This window comes from Apus apus, chromosome Z (genome assembly GCF_020740795.1).
Source record: "Apus apus isolate bApuApu2 chromosome Z, bApuApu2.pri.cur, whole genome shotgun sequence".
Taxonomy (NCBI): Eukaryota; Metazoa; Chordata; class Aves; order Apodiformes; family Apodidae; genus Apus; species Apus apus.
The window spans coordinates 29,810,956-29,829,366 of NC_067312.1; the positions used below are offsets into that span (position 1 = coordinate 29,810,956).

The window sequence follows — 18,411 nt, forward strand, 5'->3', positions numbered from 1 at the left end:
ATGGCTGGCTTAATGAATGATGTACAGGAAATACATATGCCTCCCTAGGAAGGTAATGAGTGACACTTGCACATAGAAATTTGGGTATTTATGTCTGTCATACATTGGCTCTTTGTATTGCTTAGTTTGTGAAATAAAGTGATGCAATTATCTCTTGGTGATTGTGTCTTTTTTCTTTTTTTCTTTCCTTCAGAATTGCCATTATGGTAACATAGTTTCATCCTCCTTTATGTGTAATTTAATATTTTTATCTACCAAATAGCTCATGAAATTACTGAATTTTCCTCCTTAAAGGTCTTTAGCCTTTTTTTCTGCTGACTTAACTCTTGAGATCCTTAGCTTACATAAATATGTAGTCATACACTCACCCTTTCTTCAATAATTGTAGTTAAGAGCAAAAAAGTTGAAAAAATCGTGTTCCAAACATTTTTTTAGTGATAAAGCAACATAGTTAAAAAATAAAAAAGCTTCTGAAACTTGCACTTCAAGAATGTAATACCTATATGCCTATGCAAAACAATAAATTATTTTTTTTTAATTAAACCACTATCATATTCAATATCTTTATTAACTGTTCAGTATCTTCATCAATGGCATACAGTGGGATTGAGTGTAGCAGTCTGGAGATGACATCAATCTGAGTGGTGAAGCAGGTGCTCTGGTGGGAAGGGATGCCATCCAGAAATCTTGACAAATTTAAGAAGTGGGCCAGTGTGAACCTCAAGTTCTACAAGGCTAGGCGCAAGGTCCTGCATGTGGGTTGGACTGAGCCTCAGTATCAGTGTAAAATGGGGGATGAACACCCTGCAGAGGAGGGACTGGGGATATTGATAGATGAAAAATGAGACATGAGTTGACAAGTTGGCACCTGCATCCCAGAAAGCAGATTCTATGATTTAAAGAGAAGCATGGCCAGCAGGGCCATGAAAGGATGTGATTCTTCTCCTCTGCTCTTGTGGCTTTTGGAATATGTTGTCAGGCTTAATTTAAAAAAAAACACAACACAATTGTATCTTCTTTTTTTTTTTTTTTTTTTCAAATATGCCCATGGCTATATATTGAGTTGTTAGAGTCTTCTGTTCTTTGATTACATTTGTCACAGAGGATTTTTAGCTTGAGTTCCAAAAGAGTATTCTTATATGATTGATCCGAAAGGAGGTGGTCTTGGAAGTCCTCCCATTTATAGATACTTCAGCTTACTTAAGAGTCTCACCTCTTAGCACATGGGGTTTTTTTTAAGTGTCTGCTTAAGACTAAAACTCAGCTGAAAGGTCCTGTTTCTACCCTTCTCTTCATCAGTGGCTAGTTGTTGTGTCTTTAAAGTTCTCAATGCAGTTTTTGTATTTAAACTGGGAATATGATGAGTTGCACAGTTGTCATTAAAGGGATCATTTTGGCTTTCAGGTGTAACTAGCATGTTTCAAATGAACAGGTGAGCACACACTGCATAAAATAGATTGAGAGGTAGTAAATCCTCTAGTTGGACTCCCAATTAATGTATCTGTTTTTCCTGTCATAATATCTAATTTTTTTCAGACTGGCTGTGAAGTGAATCAAAGAGAAACTCAACTTTTAGTAAACCTTCTAAGCCACTGTCTTATCCTCAGCTGTTAATGTTTTTAGTGTGTTAGAATAGTACTATCACGAAGTAGAAGTATTACAAGCAAAACCAAATCCAATTAGTCAAGAAAGACTTCTGTTTCTTTTAGGCAAATGCTCTGAACACAACCAAAACGAACAATGGCCTGTCTTACTATGACAAATATGGAAGACACAGGAACTTCTACTGTCCACCAGAATGGTGACATTCGTGGGAATACCAGTGCACCTAAGCAGACAGAACCATTGCTCCAAGTGTACCTTTATCATTCTCCTGGGAAGACAGGAGGAGATTACCTTCAATTTTCAGCTGGAGAATATGTTGCAGAAGAGATTTGCGCTGTTGCCTGTAAAGCTTGTGGTAAGTATATACACAACTATTTTCCTAACAAAATAGTAAGATTCAGCTACCTAAAAGGAAATTGTAGTGAGGTGGGTTTAGGTCTCTTCTCCCTAGTAACAAGTGATAGGATGAGAGGAAATAGCTTCAAATTGTGCCAGGAGAGGTTTGGATTCGCTATTAGAAGAAACTTCTCTGAAAGTTTTCAGGCATTGGAACAGGCTGTCCAGGAAAGTGGTTGAATCACCATTGCTGGCTGGAGGTATTTAAAAGTTGTGTAGATGTGATGCTTAGGGACATGGTGTGGCACCAGATGTATTTTAGCACCAGACTCAGTAGAGTTAGGTTATGGCTTGACTTGATCTTAACTGTCTTTTCCAGACAAAACAATTGTATGTGGTTTCAGGTGTAATGAATTGAAAAGAAAGGCTCGTGCTTCCAAGTCTTTCTTTTCCAGTGGGTCACAAATATGAAACTGCTGGCTGAGTGTACATTTTATTATCTGAAACATCTTATACTTCTGTGATTGTGTCTTTTGAGTACTTGCTGTTTGCAAATACGGTTTTTAATGGCTTTACCTTTTGGAGGAATCTGTAAATTTTTCCTGTGCTCTTGAATGGCTCGTACTGACTGAGTTGCATACTGTGAGTTGGTAATTTTTATGTGTATGTTAGTTTCACAAAAATTCTTGTGGGTTTAAGTTCCAGTGTTCCTTGGAGTTCTTTAGATGTGGCAGAGGCTGACTAGGTCTGAGTTTATACCATTGTATTTCATGTCATGTGAGAGGTTTGGGCAGATAAGGACATACAATGAGTTCAGCAAAATCACTGTCTGGGATTGATTCTAGGAGACCACGAGGAAGTAGTATGGTGTTCAGAGGCTTGCAGAATTTCAGCTGTGTGAGACTTTGCTACTCTATGACCTTTTAGGTCTGAGTTTGACAGAAGGACCTGAAAGTGTTCTCCAATTTAAGGTATCCTTTTGACTTGAATTGAGAACTTCCAGATATCTTCCACTGTGTCCCCAAGGTTCCGTAGTCGCTTTCCTCCATCTGAAGTAAAAAAAAAAGTTTAGTCTCCCTACTTATCAAATATCCCAATACTCATTTCTGCAATAAGGATTGATTTCTTAGCACAGGCACCCCTGTTTTTTGGGCTTCAGTTTTGCCTCTGTGAGGTTTGTCAGTTTGGTTCAGACCTTCAGGTATGTCATTTAAAGGTGTATTAGGCTAGTGGGTGGTAAGTTTCTTTGCTTTCTGAACATTAAAGTGGCATTGAATTTCTATAATATGTAGTAGTTTGGGTCTTTTAATGGAAAGAAATACTGTTGTACCCACAGAGGCTATTGCTGAGCGAGTGAAATAGGGAACAATTTTAATAGATAGTCAGGGGAAAAAATGCTTCTTTGTTTAATCTAGATATTCTTGTACCAAGTTGCCCAACTATTAAACTGATGAGGGCTTGTATAAAATTTTGTATGTACAAAATGACATGGTCTTTGAAAGAATATCCTGCATCATCAACCATGACATTAGGTGTCTTGTTTTGTTTGCTATCTGATGATATTTCTTTTTTCCTTTTTTTTTTTTTTTTTTTTTTTGTGATATGGGAATAACAAGTCATTTGAACACAGTTTTTTTCAGTTATTCTTCTAACTACTCATTTTGTTAAAGCTCACTTTCCTGAAAATCTCTCAACCTAGTCTGAATTCACTGGAATAGAAACTACTGTGGTAGCTTGGTTAGACTCTTCTCCTGTTACTGCCAGTTTGTCCAATTTTTTTTTTCTTCCTTCTCTGGTTTGAATTTTCTTTGCTTTACTTTTCAGATGTTTATTTCTACTCCTTTTCGCATCACCAGCCCTACGGGGATACTTACATACCATAATAACATTATCATAAATTTTATCAAAAACAAGACCTAAAATTTTTTATTTTCCTTAGCTTGAGTGTCATAACTGTTCTAATTTTGTGACTGTCTTCTGCACTGTCTCCAGTTTCCCAGGAAGATGGACAGCATGAGCCATGTATAATACTCTTCTCACACACATCACAAACATTAAAAATCCAATTCCTGCTAATCCACCAACCAATTAGTCTTGTTTCCTTTACGTCATCTGAAGACTTGATACATTATTGCTTGTTCTGTCAGACAGGCCTCACCAATCCTTCTCTAGGCTTCTAGCTTCCTGGGGTACCAGCTCCTGTTTTGCTACTAGAGCAACTAGTACTACTGCTGTTTTGCTACATGGCTCTTGGATGTATCCTTTTATACTTAACTGGTTTAAAAATAATTTTGTATGAATAGTACTCCTTATCTGTTTTTTGTTTGTTTGTTTAAATATTTTTCTGCTGTTTCAGCATTCTGAGTTTCTAAAGTCTATCAATAGTAGTTTATAATTATTTGTATAAATAAAATGGTTTATCATGTTGAGCCTTTATCTTGTAGAGCAGAAGCAGACAAAATCCTCTTGATGAGTGCTTTCTGCCTGGCAGCTGCTATAGCAGTATTATACAGTCTTTTTCCCAAAGGAATTTGTAACTTTGTTTCTTCCTAAATTGGTGGAAAAGGCTGAAGTGGCTACAGGTTTTTGTTTTCTTTTATAACGGTTATTAGTGCTTAAAGCATGGGGTACCACTTCCTATTATTTTGTTTTTTTCTAGGAAGTTTTGTGGTTCTATGGCAGAACATAGGTATACTAAGCCTGTACAGTCAAGTAAAGTTTATGTTGGCAAGACATGCCTTTTGGGAGTTAGCTGTGAAAAGTCCCTGCAATTAATAGTGCTGGAAATAGTTACACAAAAAGAGACAATTCTGGCCTGTCTGCTTTCTTCAGACTTCTATGGACTCTGATAAGGGAATTTGCTCTACTTGTATAGTTGTTAAACTTCTTCAATGTAGCAATTTTATGGCACAAACGCATAGTTCTTAAGGAGAAGCAAAAAAAAAAAGGAAAAAATTTATACCTTATGAAAACTGTGTATAATCTATATGTCAGTGACCACTGGCAGTGAAAGGTGCAATGCTAAAGTATGAGGGATGGATGAATGCACAGTTTACTTTTCATACATAAGAAGACTGCAAAGAGGATTTTTTTGGCTTGTTTGTTTGTTAGTGTCAGCATCACTGATTGGTAGGGGGAATTCCAAAGTCATGTTTCTTGCTTAGTTAAGTTTCAGAATAGCAATGATATGATCCAGATTGAAATGTATGTGGGTTTTGTTTTGGTGTAATTTTTTTGAGACGGGCAGTGATCGTGGTCTTTGTAATGCATTTGATGAAATACTGCAACTTAACATTTGAATTTTAGAATACGCCTCAGAAATTTTTTCTTGTTCAGCATAGGGTTGTTAATTGTTAGAGGAAGCTTATAAGTGAGACTGGGTTTTGCCTTGAATGGTGTTTAGCATCTGGCTGGAATCCTGAAATAGGTTGATGATTCACAGCCATAATACTGTAATTGATCTGAAATTATTTGCGGTACAGACACCTCACAGCCTCAAAACCGTTAACTCAGTTGTTGCTGCTTTACAGATAACTGATGGGTAATGTAATCTAGTTGATTCCACTTTACACATCAAATGAAAACCATGGGATGCATGGGATGGATTTCTTTTGAACTTCATAAAATGGAGTTAATTTGATACTTCTCAAAACACTGATGCATCAAATATGTCTTACTGCATCCTAAATTTGCAATATCATGTTTTGCAGCCAGTCCTTCAGTTACCAACCCTTTCAGGGAAATCCCTTCTTGGTTTTTGTTTGGTTTTGGATTCTCTTTTGTTACTTTACATAATGCTTTCAATTTCTGTAAATTTTTGTAAGTCTATGACTGCTTTTCATAGAAGTCGTGTGTTAGGACCTGTAGTTCTGGTATGTTTTGGTGAACTTTAGTGTCAGATGCCTCTACAATTAGTCTCTAGGTTTCAACAGTTTACTTTGACATCTGCACAATAGACCTCTTGTTCTTAGGCTTACTGGCTCCCTGCAGAGATAAACCCCATTTTTTTAAGGAGTTGAAGCTAGTTATTATTTAAAACATAATTACTTTTTGTTGAGCAAGCTCATGCCATTTTATATGTGGAGTTGATTAGTTGTTTCTAACTGATTGTCTTACATGTGTGTTAGACATGATGAAAGAAACATGGTTACCCAGATGTTGTTTAGAACAAAAATAAAGAAATAAGGGATTTATTTTTTTTCCCCTCCTGGTTTCTTCTTTCATTCAAAATCTTTGGGAAGAGTTGTGGGTGCTTTGCCTTTTCCCAGAACTCTCTTGTCTCTTAATGTAATTTTAAGTTCCTTTAGTCACCTTTATCTGTGATTTTTTTGATAATTTTTGCCTTCTGCCCCTAAAGTGTCTTGCTTTAATGTAAACATAGTTTTCTTTCAGTGTGACCTATTGTGACTTTTACACTGTAATTTTCATCCCACTCTTTGACCTCTATAGACTTATATCTCTCTCTGTCTTCAAAATATGTTTGTCAGTGGTTGGAGTTCATTTTTTGTGTGCTGTCAGTTCTAAGGCATTTAAGCCTAATTGTAGCACTGGCATCACATGGATCCATAACACTGCAGTGCGGTATCTGTCTCGTGTTAGGCTGTACTTTCAGCTGGGAGTCCCAAAGCCAAAGTAAGATTCTGATGCTCCAGAAGAGTTTATGCTCTACTGAACTACATTGTTGGTGATGAAGTAGGATCGCTTGTCAATTCTCATTAGAACAATCCTGAAATATTGATGGAGAAAGGTGTTTTCCAGTTTATTTTAAATTAACAATATGTGTTTGGTTTGGCCTTCAGCTACTAAAATGAAAATGGCAGGTGGTTGTCCTAGTCATGATGACTTTCTTTGGTATTGCTTTACTTCTAATTTTTAATTCATCTAAAATCTTAAAATCAATGCCTACATCTGATTTTGGAAAAGGAAAGGAAAAAGGTGATTACTGTTACTAGCTGTTACTAAACTGAGAGGCTAAGAAGCCACTGTGTTAAATGTCATACAGAGAAAATCTTGCAATTTAACAGTGAAGTATAGGTTAACAGGTGAGCACAGCCTGTAGTCAGAGAACATAAAGGTAGCAATGAGAAAATAAACCAGCAGAAACAGTCTGCAGATTATGGGGTGATGATTGCAGTGCCGTTCACAGTGATAGAGCAGTGCAATGACTAGTTGGAGAACATGTGCCAGTCTGCTACTTTTAACCCGCAATTTATTATTTCTTAAAGATTAATTATTTGTTAAAACAGTTTCCTATAGATGTTTGCTTCTCTGTTTTTTGTTTAGGTATCATTCCAATGTATCATAACATGTTTGCACTCATGAGTGAAGTAGAGAGAATGTGGTATCCCCCAAATCACATCTTCCATGTAGATGAAGCAACCAGACTCAACCTGATTTTCCGGATAAGGTAATCTGAATCAAATGTTATGTACTTTTCATGGTAAAACAAAGTAATTTGAGAAAACAGAGCCAATGAGTTACTTAGTTGAACCATAGTTAGTCTCTAAGAAGTTACAGAGAGCTTGTTGGTGAAATCTGGATAAGAAATAGATAAAAGAATCAAAATTATTGGGTTGGGTTTTAATAACATATTTTATTGGTAGTCTGTATACGAAATGCTTGCCATGTCAGATTGAAGAAACAAACAATAAAAAATTCAGCAGAAGTAAAAATAATATTTTTTCTTTATAGTAATGCATCTCATCTCCTCTGTGTTTGCCTGTTTCAAATTAGTGGCAGTTCTGAAATGCGAAGTAATTAACCTGTGTATTCAAGCTGCTGTTTTCCTTATATAAAAGATTTTGTTTATTTACATTGCGTAATATGGCCTAAGTGTTTCTTTAGGAACTGTCTCAAAGGTAACTGGAAGACAGAAACATCAAATTCTCTATATCCTGGTTGGTGAGGATAACTTTACAGAGCTCCTTATTCCTACCAGTACAGCTTATTGCTCTGCTTGAATGTTGCAGTACATAAAGGCAGTAATAGCTGGATCCAAAGCATTCATTGGACTGTCTGGGACTTCATATTGGTCTTCCAGACCAGTTACATGCCTAGGAAAGCGATAATGACTGGTGTCAGTAAGCTAAAATATCTGTTTATTCTTGTTTTCTTAAACATTTCCTGACAGGTTTTATTTTCCCCACTGGTATTGCAATGGCAGCAGCAGAGCATATCGATACGGCATTCTTCGAGGTGCAGAAAGCCCTGTTCTTGATGATGTTGTCATGTCCTACCTATTTGCACAGGTGTGATTTGTTTGATTATTTTATAATGCAGATTGGTAGAGTTTTTTTGTGTTTACTCCCTTTCACACCTTCTGGTAGTAACTGTGTAGTCTCAAGTGACAGCTTGAACCCCTCTCAAGATGACAAATTTCAGGTTATATTGTGTATTTGGAAAGATTAAGCTCAGAAGACAGTTGTGGGGAGAGCAGCAAGAGTGTAGCTCCTTTCTCGTGCCACTGTGGAAGTCTCAGTGTGAGTTTCATTTTGGGTGGACATGATGTCTAACAGCATGCTCCCCTTTTTGAGATTTTAAACAAAAATATTTGAAAAGAGTGTTTCTAAACATGATGGTAGCTGGTATCTTATAATGAACATGGGCGGCTTTCTGTGGACAAAGGGGTTCATTCAGAAGAATGCAGTTTTTAAAAAAGAAAAAAACAAACAAACAAACAAAAAAGCTTCCACCTCAAAAAACTTTCATTGATGAGCAGTGGTGCTACGGTTTTATTTTGCTTTCTTGTATTCTTCTTTATCAGTGGCGAGATGATTTTTTGGATGGATGGATTCAGATGCCTGTTACTCATGAAACACAAGAAGAATGCCTAGGAATGGCAGTTTTGGATATGATGAGAGTGGCCAAAGAAAAGGACCAAACCCCACTGGCTATTTACAATTCAGTCAGGTGACTCCATACTTAATAACTATGTAACACCTATCTGATATCTAATCCCAATATTTGCTACACATTAGCATCTGGGAGAAGATATTCATTTGTTAGAGATTGATTTCTTTTAACACAGTGACTCCATAAATTTGTGCATTGTGTTAACTAGAAATTAATAGAAAGCTTGTATCATGATGGCCGTTAATGTTTTTAGGTATGTGATTTTGTTCTCTTTATGAGAGGTAAGGCAGCAGCTTCTCAAGTGGGAAAGGATCTAAGCAATAATTTGAGTTGGGAGAGACCTCTCGAAGTTATCAGATCCAACCCCCTGTACAGATTGGAGCCGACTTCAAAGTTGGGTGAAGTTACTGGCCTTGCCCGCCAAGTTCTGAAAATGTCCAGGGATGGAGATTCCACTCTGTCTGTGGGCAGCTCTGTTCTGTGTGTGATCACCCTCATTGAGGAAGATATTCTGTGTATCTAGTCAGTCTTCTCTGTGATACTGATTCTCCCTTGCCTCTTGTCCTTTCTCTGTGCATGTCTCCATAGCCATCTCTTAGTTTTAGACAAGTTGCAGAACACCTTACTCAACCATTTTTTCCAGGCTGAACAAATCAAGCTTCCTTATGACTTTTCTGTCCTGTGATGTGCTCCAGGCTCTTAAACATCTTGGGCAGATCTCTGCTGAACTTTCTTGAGTTTATCAGTTTGCTTTGGTTTATCCACCTAATCTGTTTCCATGACACCTGAGTTAATTCTGTCCCTATGTAGTACTTAATGGCTAATGTTTGTCTTTTAATGAAACCTAGCAGGAGGAGGGAAAAACAGCATGGCCAGCTCATTGCAGGTGACATGCTAGTCTTTATTCCCCTTGTTATAGAATATGTACTCCGATACAGGAAATTCCCTGAGAACCAATCACAGTGTTGTATTCTACTACCTGTATTTATCCAGGAAATCTGCCTTCTTACCTGTGTCATTGCTTCTGTCCTGCAGTATCCTCTTTCCAATACCAAACAAAGCAACTGTGTAACTTTTGCTGCCTTATTTCAGAGCTTCAGTAATTACTAGAACTGACATATATGGATTTTTGGAAAATGCATAATGTAATATACATTGAAGATGAATAAGGGGTGAAATTGGAAGACAGGGCTGAATTTGAAATAACGTATTACAGATTGAAGAAAGGATCCTTGTTATCCTATGGCTTAAAGAGTAAGATTACATTTAGGGGAAAGAGTATTTTCATGTTGACTTGTTTAGCACAGAACTAGTTATCTTTGCTGGATTTAATGGGTAAAAATAATAGGGTTTTTTCCTTGTTATGCATTCACAGCTACAAAATGTTTTTGCCTAAATGTGTGCGAGCAAAAATCCAAGATTACCACATTTTGACACGAAAAAGAATAAGGTACAGGTTCCGCAAATTTATACAGCAGTTTGGCCAATGCAAAGCTACTGCCAGGAACTTGAAGCTTAAATATCTTATAAATCTGGAAACCCTTCAGTCTGCCTTCTACTCAGAGGTTTTTGAAGTAAAGGAACCTGGTGGAGATCCTTCTGGAGAAGAAAGTTTTGCAACCATTGTAATAACTGGAAATGGTGGAATTCAGTGCTCAAGAGGAAAACTTAAAGACTATGAGACACTGGCAGAGCAGGTAATTTTTCATATTATTTTAGTAATTATGCAGTTTATCATGTAACAGACTGATTAGATTATGTTAGAAGCTCAGATTTACCCCAGGTAAATTTGATAGGTAAATTTTACTTCACAGTGATGACACAATTTCCAGATATATGTGGTCCATAGAAATGTATAGACTTAAACTCTGCAGGATATTAAAATTAGGGGGTTTTATTGAAGTACTAGAAGAAGGTCAATACTTGAAAATGTAATATGTCTATATTTGACAAATGGAAAATTTGGTGTTGGACCTCTATTACTGTAAATAAATAAATGTGAAAAACTAATGACCCTGCCCCCAGGTATGGGCAAAATGTACAAATTCCTCAAATTCTGTTTGAAGACAGAGTTTTAAGGATTCAAAAAAAGCCAGGTAAATTTCTCTGTACTTCTTCCCTGTTGCAGTTAGACTTATACCACTGGTGGAGCTAGCTGATTTAAAGTGACATTTTTGAGGCTGTGGAGTCCATTTATTTGTTGTTCAGGAGTTAGATGCCAAATGGTTCCAGTAAGTGCTAGTAATGATGTGGTGTTGCATTTTCTTTTGTGTGTGATTTCTCAGCATGTTGTGATACAAACTCATAGCAGTATACATTGAAAGTGTGGGAGTTTTCCAGAGGTAAAATTAAAGGCAGAGTGGAGCACGTCAGTTAGCCAAAATGATTGCATCTGCTGCGTTTATAGTTTTGATACATAACATAAAACAGTCAAGACCAAATTAAAAAATGTTGTATTCTTACAGTGTGCTATCATAATTTGTAAAACTGCTTAAAAACAAAACAAAACACTTTATAAAAAAGTAACCTGATTACACACCCAGATTTTTTAACCATGTTCTTAGAATATTTGTAGATTTATGTTAGGTCCAAGTACCTTATTCTTAGTTGTTACAATCCAACACTCTGTCTTTCTTAAGTTGCCTGTTAAGTGTCAGTTGCTCTGGCAGAAGATAACATAAACGCTAGATTTTGCAATTTCTAGTTTTAGGTGTACAAAATTTATTAATACTATGCTTTTTGAGCCTGGCAGCCAAGCCTTTAATAAGAGTAGTGTTTAAACTGTTCATATTTCCTATAGAAATTGCCAATTTATTTTTTCATAATTAATCATATCATTTGCCCAGTTATTGATGGAGACATGGTGTGGACTGTGTATATTTTCACTGGCACAGAAACTGTCTATAAAATTGGTTATGAAAACTTAATAATTTAATTAAGCTGCTGGTAAATATCATCATACCTCTCAGCTCAGCAAACCATACTGATCAATCTTTATTAAGATACTGAATTGAAACAAAACTTCTATATTTTTGAAGACAAGAAAGACATGTGTGGAGTAGATTGTGAAGAAATTTGTTTTGCCTGTTCACATTTCCAACAACCAGATGAACAAACAGAGCTTCAGGGACTTCTCTGCATTTGAGCTGACATTCTAGCTGATACCCACCGAGTCTTACAGCCTCAACTGTTACACCAGTTTATGTATTAGAATATGCTTTTAGCCATATAAATATGATATTCTGACTTGAATAAAAATTCTTTGCTTTGGAAGAAAAATTTTAGAGAAATCTACATTTTTTCAAGAGTGTTACTTAGCATTTGAAGTTCTACTGAAAACAAAACAAAGTATGACTTATGTAGAATCATAGCATGGTTTGGGTTGGAAGAGACCTTAGAGACCATATAGATTCCACCGCCCTGCATGGGCAGAGACACCTGCCACTAGACCTGGTTGCTCAGAGCCCAATCTAACCTGCCCTTGAATACTTCCAGGTACAGAGCTTCCACAACTTCCTTCGTAGTTTGGCTGGTGAAAGACTGAAGGAAGTGGTAGTACAGAATATCATAGTATAAAAAAATACATTAAATTGTAGCAAAGGAAAATATATCTTGTATTTCTCATGTAATCAGGATTCCTGCTTCCAGTTAAGTAGTCAGTGATGGCTATGGCTGATGGGAGGAGATTCTCACAGACTCTTCTTCATTCATACTCCCTACACCTCTTTTGTCGCAGCTTGTATCACTCTGAACAAAGCCGTGACATTTTGGTTTCTTAACAGGCTTTCTAAACCTCTTTCATTAGGAAGGTAGTAAGTTATTGGGAAAAAAAAAAGCCACACCAGAGGGTAATCAAAATATTCCATTGTTAATCCTCACAGAATACTACAGAGAAACATGTACAATAAAAAAGACACAACCCATGTTTGCATATTTTGGTTCACCGTTCCTGGAGCTTTGTGCATTTCTTTAATTGATGTTCCTAGTGATGATCCCATAAATGCAAAACTCCCTCCTTTGTTTGTAATGGCATATTTAAGGTTTTGTGATCCTCTTTTGCTAGCTTACAAGTTCAGAGTTGTAGAAACTCTAATTCTGCAAATAGGTGGAGGTTTTTAGTAGCTGTTTATGTTATTACTGACATTATATAACTAACATTTATTGCAGGATTTACAAACATACTGTGATTTTCCTGATATCATTGATGTCAGTATTAAACAAGCAAGCCAAGAAGGCTCCAGTGAGAGAAGAATTGTCACCATTCACAAGCAGGACAGCAAGAATCTGGTCTGTTTACTTTGCTTGCTGTTTTTTGCAAATAGATATTGTTGTGAGCAGACTGTGTGATTGCTGTTTTTATCTAGTAATTGTATAACCAATTACCAGGTTAATTAAGCACAAGGTATAAGTAGTGTATTATAACACCAGAGGTCTTTTGCATTCAAAGCTCTGTGCGTGGAATGAAACAGACATTTATAGCTGAGGGTAATTTCTCATACACAAATTGGTTCTTAATTGGAGTCTTAAACCTGAGTTGGTGGCTTTGGCTGTTCCATGCTGTCACGGTAAGCTGTCTGCCGGTGAACAACAGACTGAAAAAGCTTTTTCTGCCCACCCCTCCCTTCTTGCTGGCCTCAGCTCCACTCCTGGTTTCATTGCCACCTCCCCCACAGCACACAAGGGGATGGGGAATGGAGGCTGTGGTCAGTCCATCACACGTTGCCTCTCCTGCTCCTTCTTCCTGTGGGGGAGAACTCCTCACACTCTTCTGCTCCAGCATGGGGTCCCTCCCTTGAGAAACAGCCCTCAACAAAGTTCTGGAGCATGGATCCTTGCCACAGGCTGCAGTTCTTCATGAACTGTTCCAGCATGGATCCTTTCCACAGCGTGCAGTCCTTCAGGATCAGACTGCTCCAGCAATGGTTCCCCACGGGGTCACAAGTCTTGCCAGCAAATCTGCTCAGTGTGGGTTCCTGACTCCATGGGTGCACAGGTCCTGCCAGGAGCCTGCTCCAGCACAGGCTTCCCACAGGGTCCCCTGCACACATCCAGCTGCTCCTGTTGTGGCCCTCCACAGCCTGCAGGTGGGGATCTGCTCCACCATGGACTGCCGTGGCCTGCAGGGGGGCAGCCTGCTTCACCATGGTCTTCACCATGGGCTGCAGGGGAAGCTCTGCTCCGGTGCCCAGAGCACCTTCTCGCCCTCCTTCACTGACCCTGGTGTCTACAGGGCTGTTTCTCTTGCATATTCTCTCCTCGCTGCAGCTGCAATTGTGCAGTTATCTTCTTCCCCTTGCTTAGCTGTGTTACTCAGAGCTGTCAGTGGTGGGTTTGGCCTTGGCCAGCGATGGGTCCATCTTGGAGCTGGCTGGAACTGCCTGTGTCAGACCTATGGGAACCTGCTAGCAGCTTCTCTCAGAAGCCACCTCTGTAGTCCCCTGATACCAAACCTTGCCACAGAAACCCAATAGCAGTTGTATCTTCCTTTATCTCTGTGACTGATCTGTGGGGCTGTCAGGGCTTCCCATCTTGGCTGTTTGTGTCACTGGAGAGCTTCCTACTCTGTGCACGTGAAGCAGCTTATGTGCTTCTGTAAAAATTTTTTTTTTAATTTATAAAATATTTCAATATAGAGTATTAACTGGTGTTATTGACTCTAATGATGCTTTTTAAAAATAAGCATATCGTTTACTTCCATTTATAATAAAATTGTGGCTTATGTTCATTTCCTGCAATAATGGCACAGAATTAATGGCCTGTTAAAAATCTGAAATTTTTAAAGGCTTTTATTGAAACATAAGGGTAGCTGGAATATCGGTGATCTGCATCTATGATGCTGAGAGCATAATGGTATTTCAGATAGGTGGAGGAAGCTTCCTTAATATTAAGCCAGTAAAATTATCTTTAAAAGTTCTCTGTAGTGTAGTTAGGTGCTTGACTACATACGCTTCTGAAGGCAAAAGTGAGTTTCTAGAACTGATCTAAAAGAGCTATTGAGGAGTAAGGCAGAGTAGGAATAAGTGCAGTAGCTGCTCTGCTGCTTATGATTTCTGTGTGAACACTTTACACACCAGAATTAGCTGATGTGTAAATTACAATTGGTTATTGAGTTTAAACTTTTGCACAGCTAGTAGAGTTCACTATGGGAATGTACTTTCCCCAGTTGTAGGACATATGACTTGATTAAAATGTCTGGATTTTTAGGGGTATTGTTTTTTTGGGTTTTCTGATAATGTAGAAATGTGGAAAAATAGTTGTTTTCAAGTCCTCTTCTAATATGGAGTTTGAAGACTGCAAACAAATTATTGGCGTATGATCAGAAGCACCAGCTTTTTTTATTTATGTCTAGTACAGAACATGCCAAGGAATTGTGTTTGGTCACTAAATGTGTCACCAGAGTCATGGGCACTAGTGTAGCATATACTAAAGCCTGTTTTGTTTGGCTACACTACTGAATGAAATTGAGTGACTCTAGATAGTAGAGTAGCACTTCTCTGTTGATGTGAAGACAGGCTTTAATACTTAATACAAAATATTAAGAAAATATAGATAATTACACAAAAATACACTCTTATTTTCCTTTATTGGCAGTAATAAATATGTTGCTACACAGTAATTTTGCACTGCTTTTATCCTGTTCGATGTGTTCTGCATAGACTTCCACACCTTGATTTCATTTGACCACATTATTTCTCTCTGTTTCCATCCACTGCACCTCTCTTCAGCTTCTATCTATGATACATCTATCAGAATGCCAGTTTTTTATGACTAGTAGCTAAATTTTCAGGCAGATTTTTCTTTGCTACTTGTAAGCAGCCCCGTAAATCTTTGATAAACAAAGCCTTTCCCTTAGGCAAAAAAATAACACTGTGTTGCCAGTGCAGTAGGTGTTTGCCGTGCTGAGTTGCATCTACTCAGTTTTTCTCTTTCAAATGTTTCCTCTTATCAGTGTTCTACTGTTCCTTATATTTAGAGTAAGAGGGTTTTTATGGCAGATTTGTCTGGTTTGGGTTTAATTTTGAACACTGGAGGTTGCTAACAAGTTACTATAAAGGTAGAACTGTACGAACAGTAGTTAATTGGGTTAACATTAAGGTATGGATAGATTCATATCTTTTATACTATTACCATATCCATTAGTTTTGTGTTGTCTATTAAAAATGTAAATGTGCTCTTTCTCTCTCTCCCCCCCTACTCCCCCTTCCCTCCTCTTATTCTCCCCTGGCAATTTAACAGGAGGCTGAATTTCAGTCATTGAGAGAAGCTCTCTCCTTTGTATCACTAATTGATGGATATTACAGATTAACTGCGGATGCCCACCATTATCTCTGTAAAGAAGTGGCACCACCATCAGTTCTTGAAAATATCCAAAGCAACTGCCATGGACCAATTTTGTAAGTAATTTTTTTGCAATTTAACAGGATGATACTATTTTGAAAGATGAACTTGAGTTAGCTGTGAGCCATGCTGCACATCTTAAATTGTGTATTTATTACATTTATGTAACATAAAATATATGGTTTTTTTTTAACTTCGCAAAATACAGTACCTTCTTGACTTAATATAAAAATCCAAATTGAAATATTAAATTTTTGCATAGAATTATTTTTTTTTCTTAAAGAGAGAGGGGCAACAAAGTCATGATGCTGATTTTACAGAATTGTAGCTACTACCATGGAAGCTGCACACAGTGTCATAGATGGACAGTCTGATGCTTTCACTGTAGCTTCTAGCAGCCACATTTTCTGAGCTGCCAAGGGGAAAAAGGCAAATTCAGACAACACTCTATTCAGTATTTCAGCAAGGATTGCAGTAAACACTAGCCATATAAATTAGAGGTTTTGTTTATTTTTAAGGAATATTGCTTTCTTTGTTGGTGGATTGTTGGTTTGGTCTTTTTTTAGATGAAGAGTTTCGTACCTTAATGGATTTTTTTTTTCAACTGTTTTTAATACTTCTTATAGTATTGTTGTTGTTTGCAGAAGCACACACGAGCTTAGGAATGTTGTTAGCTGCAGAAATTTGTTTTAGGTACAGAAAGCTTGAAAGCTGATATTTGCAAGATACATTGCATTAAACTGGTGCTGTCCACTCAGCTAATACAGAATAGTTCTGTAAATTTCCTGATAGCAGGAAGAGGATAAGTGCAATAACCTTCAGAAGAGATGGAGGAGAGCGGTGGAGGCCTACAGTTGTGATTGCATTTCTTGCACTAATGACTAATGCTGTGCATTGACCTTTATTTAGGGCTGTTGAAAAGATGTGCAATGAGTCATTCGATGTCCAAGTCATTCGATGGCACAGCTTGTTTAAGGGGAAGTTGGTTCTAGTATTAACAAACAGTGTTTTATTTTGACTCCTCTTTCTTGTTAGCCCTCTACCAAGTTAAACACCTTTTTCAGCCACACAAATACTTTGCTAAATTTAGCTTGTTAGGCAGTTTTATTACAGCTCCTTCCATAATGAATGTTGGAAGTCATATCATAAGCTTAGGGGAGTATAATTTTTCAGGCTGTAAGATTGCTTATTAGATAAGTAATTGTTTTCAGTATTAGTGTACTATTAATATACTGCACTCCACTTAAACAGCCACTCAATATTGGAAAATGAAGGGACAAAAAGATTAACTTAAAGGAAGCTGTAAAAAATTGAGAGTTTGAACTGTTGTGCTACTAGATGTCTTGTAATTGTTCTCATTTGCCAGTTTCTTATGTTCAAATGATGCAATGTTAAAGATTTCCTTTTTACTATAGCATGGACTTCGCTATCAGTAAACTGAAGAAAGCAGGTAATCAGACCGGTTTCTACGTTCTTCGTTGCAGTCCTAAAGATTTTAAAAAATACTTCCTCACCTTTGCTATAGAGGTTTGTATTCTGCCTTACAAAGTACCTGTATATAGTACTTGTATAATCTAGATTGTGTTATTATAATGAGCCTGGGATGTTCAGTAAATTATTCTGAATTTTCTCTTCAGAATGTTTGTTTGATGTGTATATTCTGTAGCTACTTCTGTCAGATTGGCCAACTTTTAGGGTCTTGTAGGAAGCATCAGAATACTTGTATGGTTAATAATTGCTAGTGACACATAGCAAATGTCTGGCAGAATGAGAGAAGAGGGATTGAGAGTTCTGGAGGTGGGGATGGCTCTTGATGCTGTAGTAAATGTTTGGGTAATGAAACAGTTTGGGGTTTTTTCTTTCTTTAAGGCTTGTTTTTTTTAGTTGGATTTTTTTTTTTCCTGGAATTTCCACATCCCTTCCAACGTCCCCTCAGAATAGGGCTTAGTTAAGCTGAGTATACAGCCCTTGCTGAGCTTAGAGTGTCTCTCCTTCAAAGGTACTTCTGGGTTTGAATCTTGTCCCCATCCAGAGTGCAGGGCCAATCAAATTATCTGGCAGCTGCTACATCAAAACAGATTTGCTGAATATTTAGTGCTAGCTGTAGTGGAAGCCACCCTTGAAATCCTGTAGTTCTCATGCAGCTACAGAACCAGATGTACCTCTCCTCTGTGAGCCTGCAGTTAGTAATAATACAGTACTTTAATACTGCTGTTACATAAGTGCATGATCTTGTTCTAAGGATGGGCTTCTCTTTAATTATATTAACAGAGATATCTT

General features: G+C 37.5%; 1 protein-coding gene across 13 annotated transcripts in view; it reads left to right on the forward strand.

Annotated features, from left to right (window-relative positions):
• The window catches only part of JAK2 (Janus kinase 2), a 92,685-nt gene that overhangs the window by 42,757 nt on the left and 31,517 nt on the right, over positions 1-18,411 (forward strand). For all 13 annotated transcript variants that reach the window (XR_007891780.1, XM_051642138.1, XM_051642134.1 and 10 more), the window contains 8 exons: positions 1,710-1,960; positions 7,225-7,348; positions 8,072-8,189; positions 8,705-8,850; positions 10,169-10,490; positions 12,961-13,080; positions 16,030-16,187; positions 17,547-17,658. Coding sequence is in view for 12 of the 13 variants with exons in the window: in XM_051642138.1 (XP_051498098.1) it covers positions 1,741-1,960; positions 7,225-7,348; positions 8,072-8,189; positions 8,705-8,850; positions 10,169-10,490; positions 12,961-13,080; positions 16,030-16,187; positions 17,547-17,658 (1,320 nt within the window). In the remaining variant the exon portion in view is untranslated. The remainder of the gene's footprint in view (positions 1-1,709; positions 1,961-7,224; positions 7,349-8,071; positions 8,190-8,704; positions 8,851-10,168; positions 10,491-12,960; positions 13,081-16,029; positions 16,188-17,546; positions 17,659-18,411) is intronic.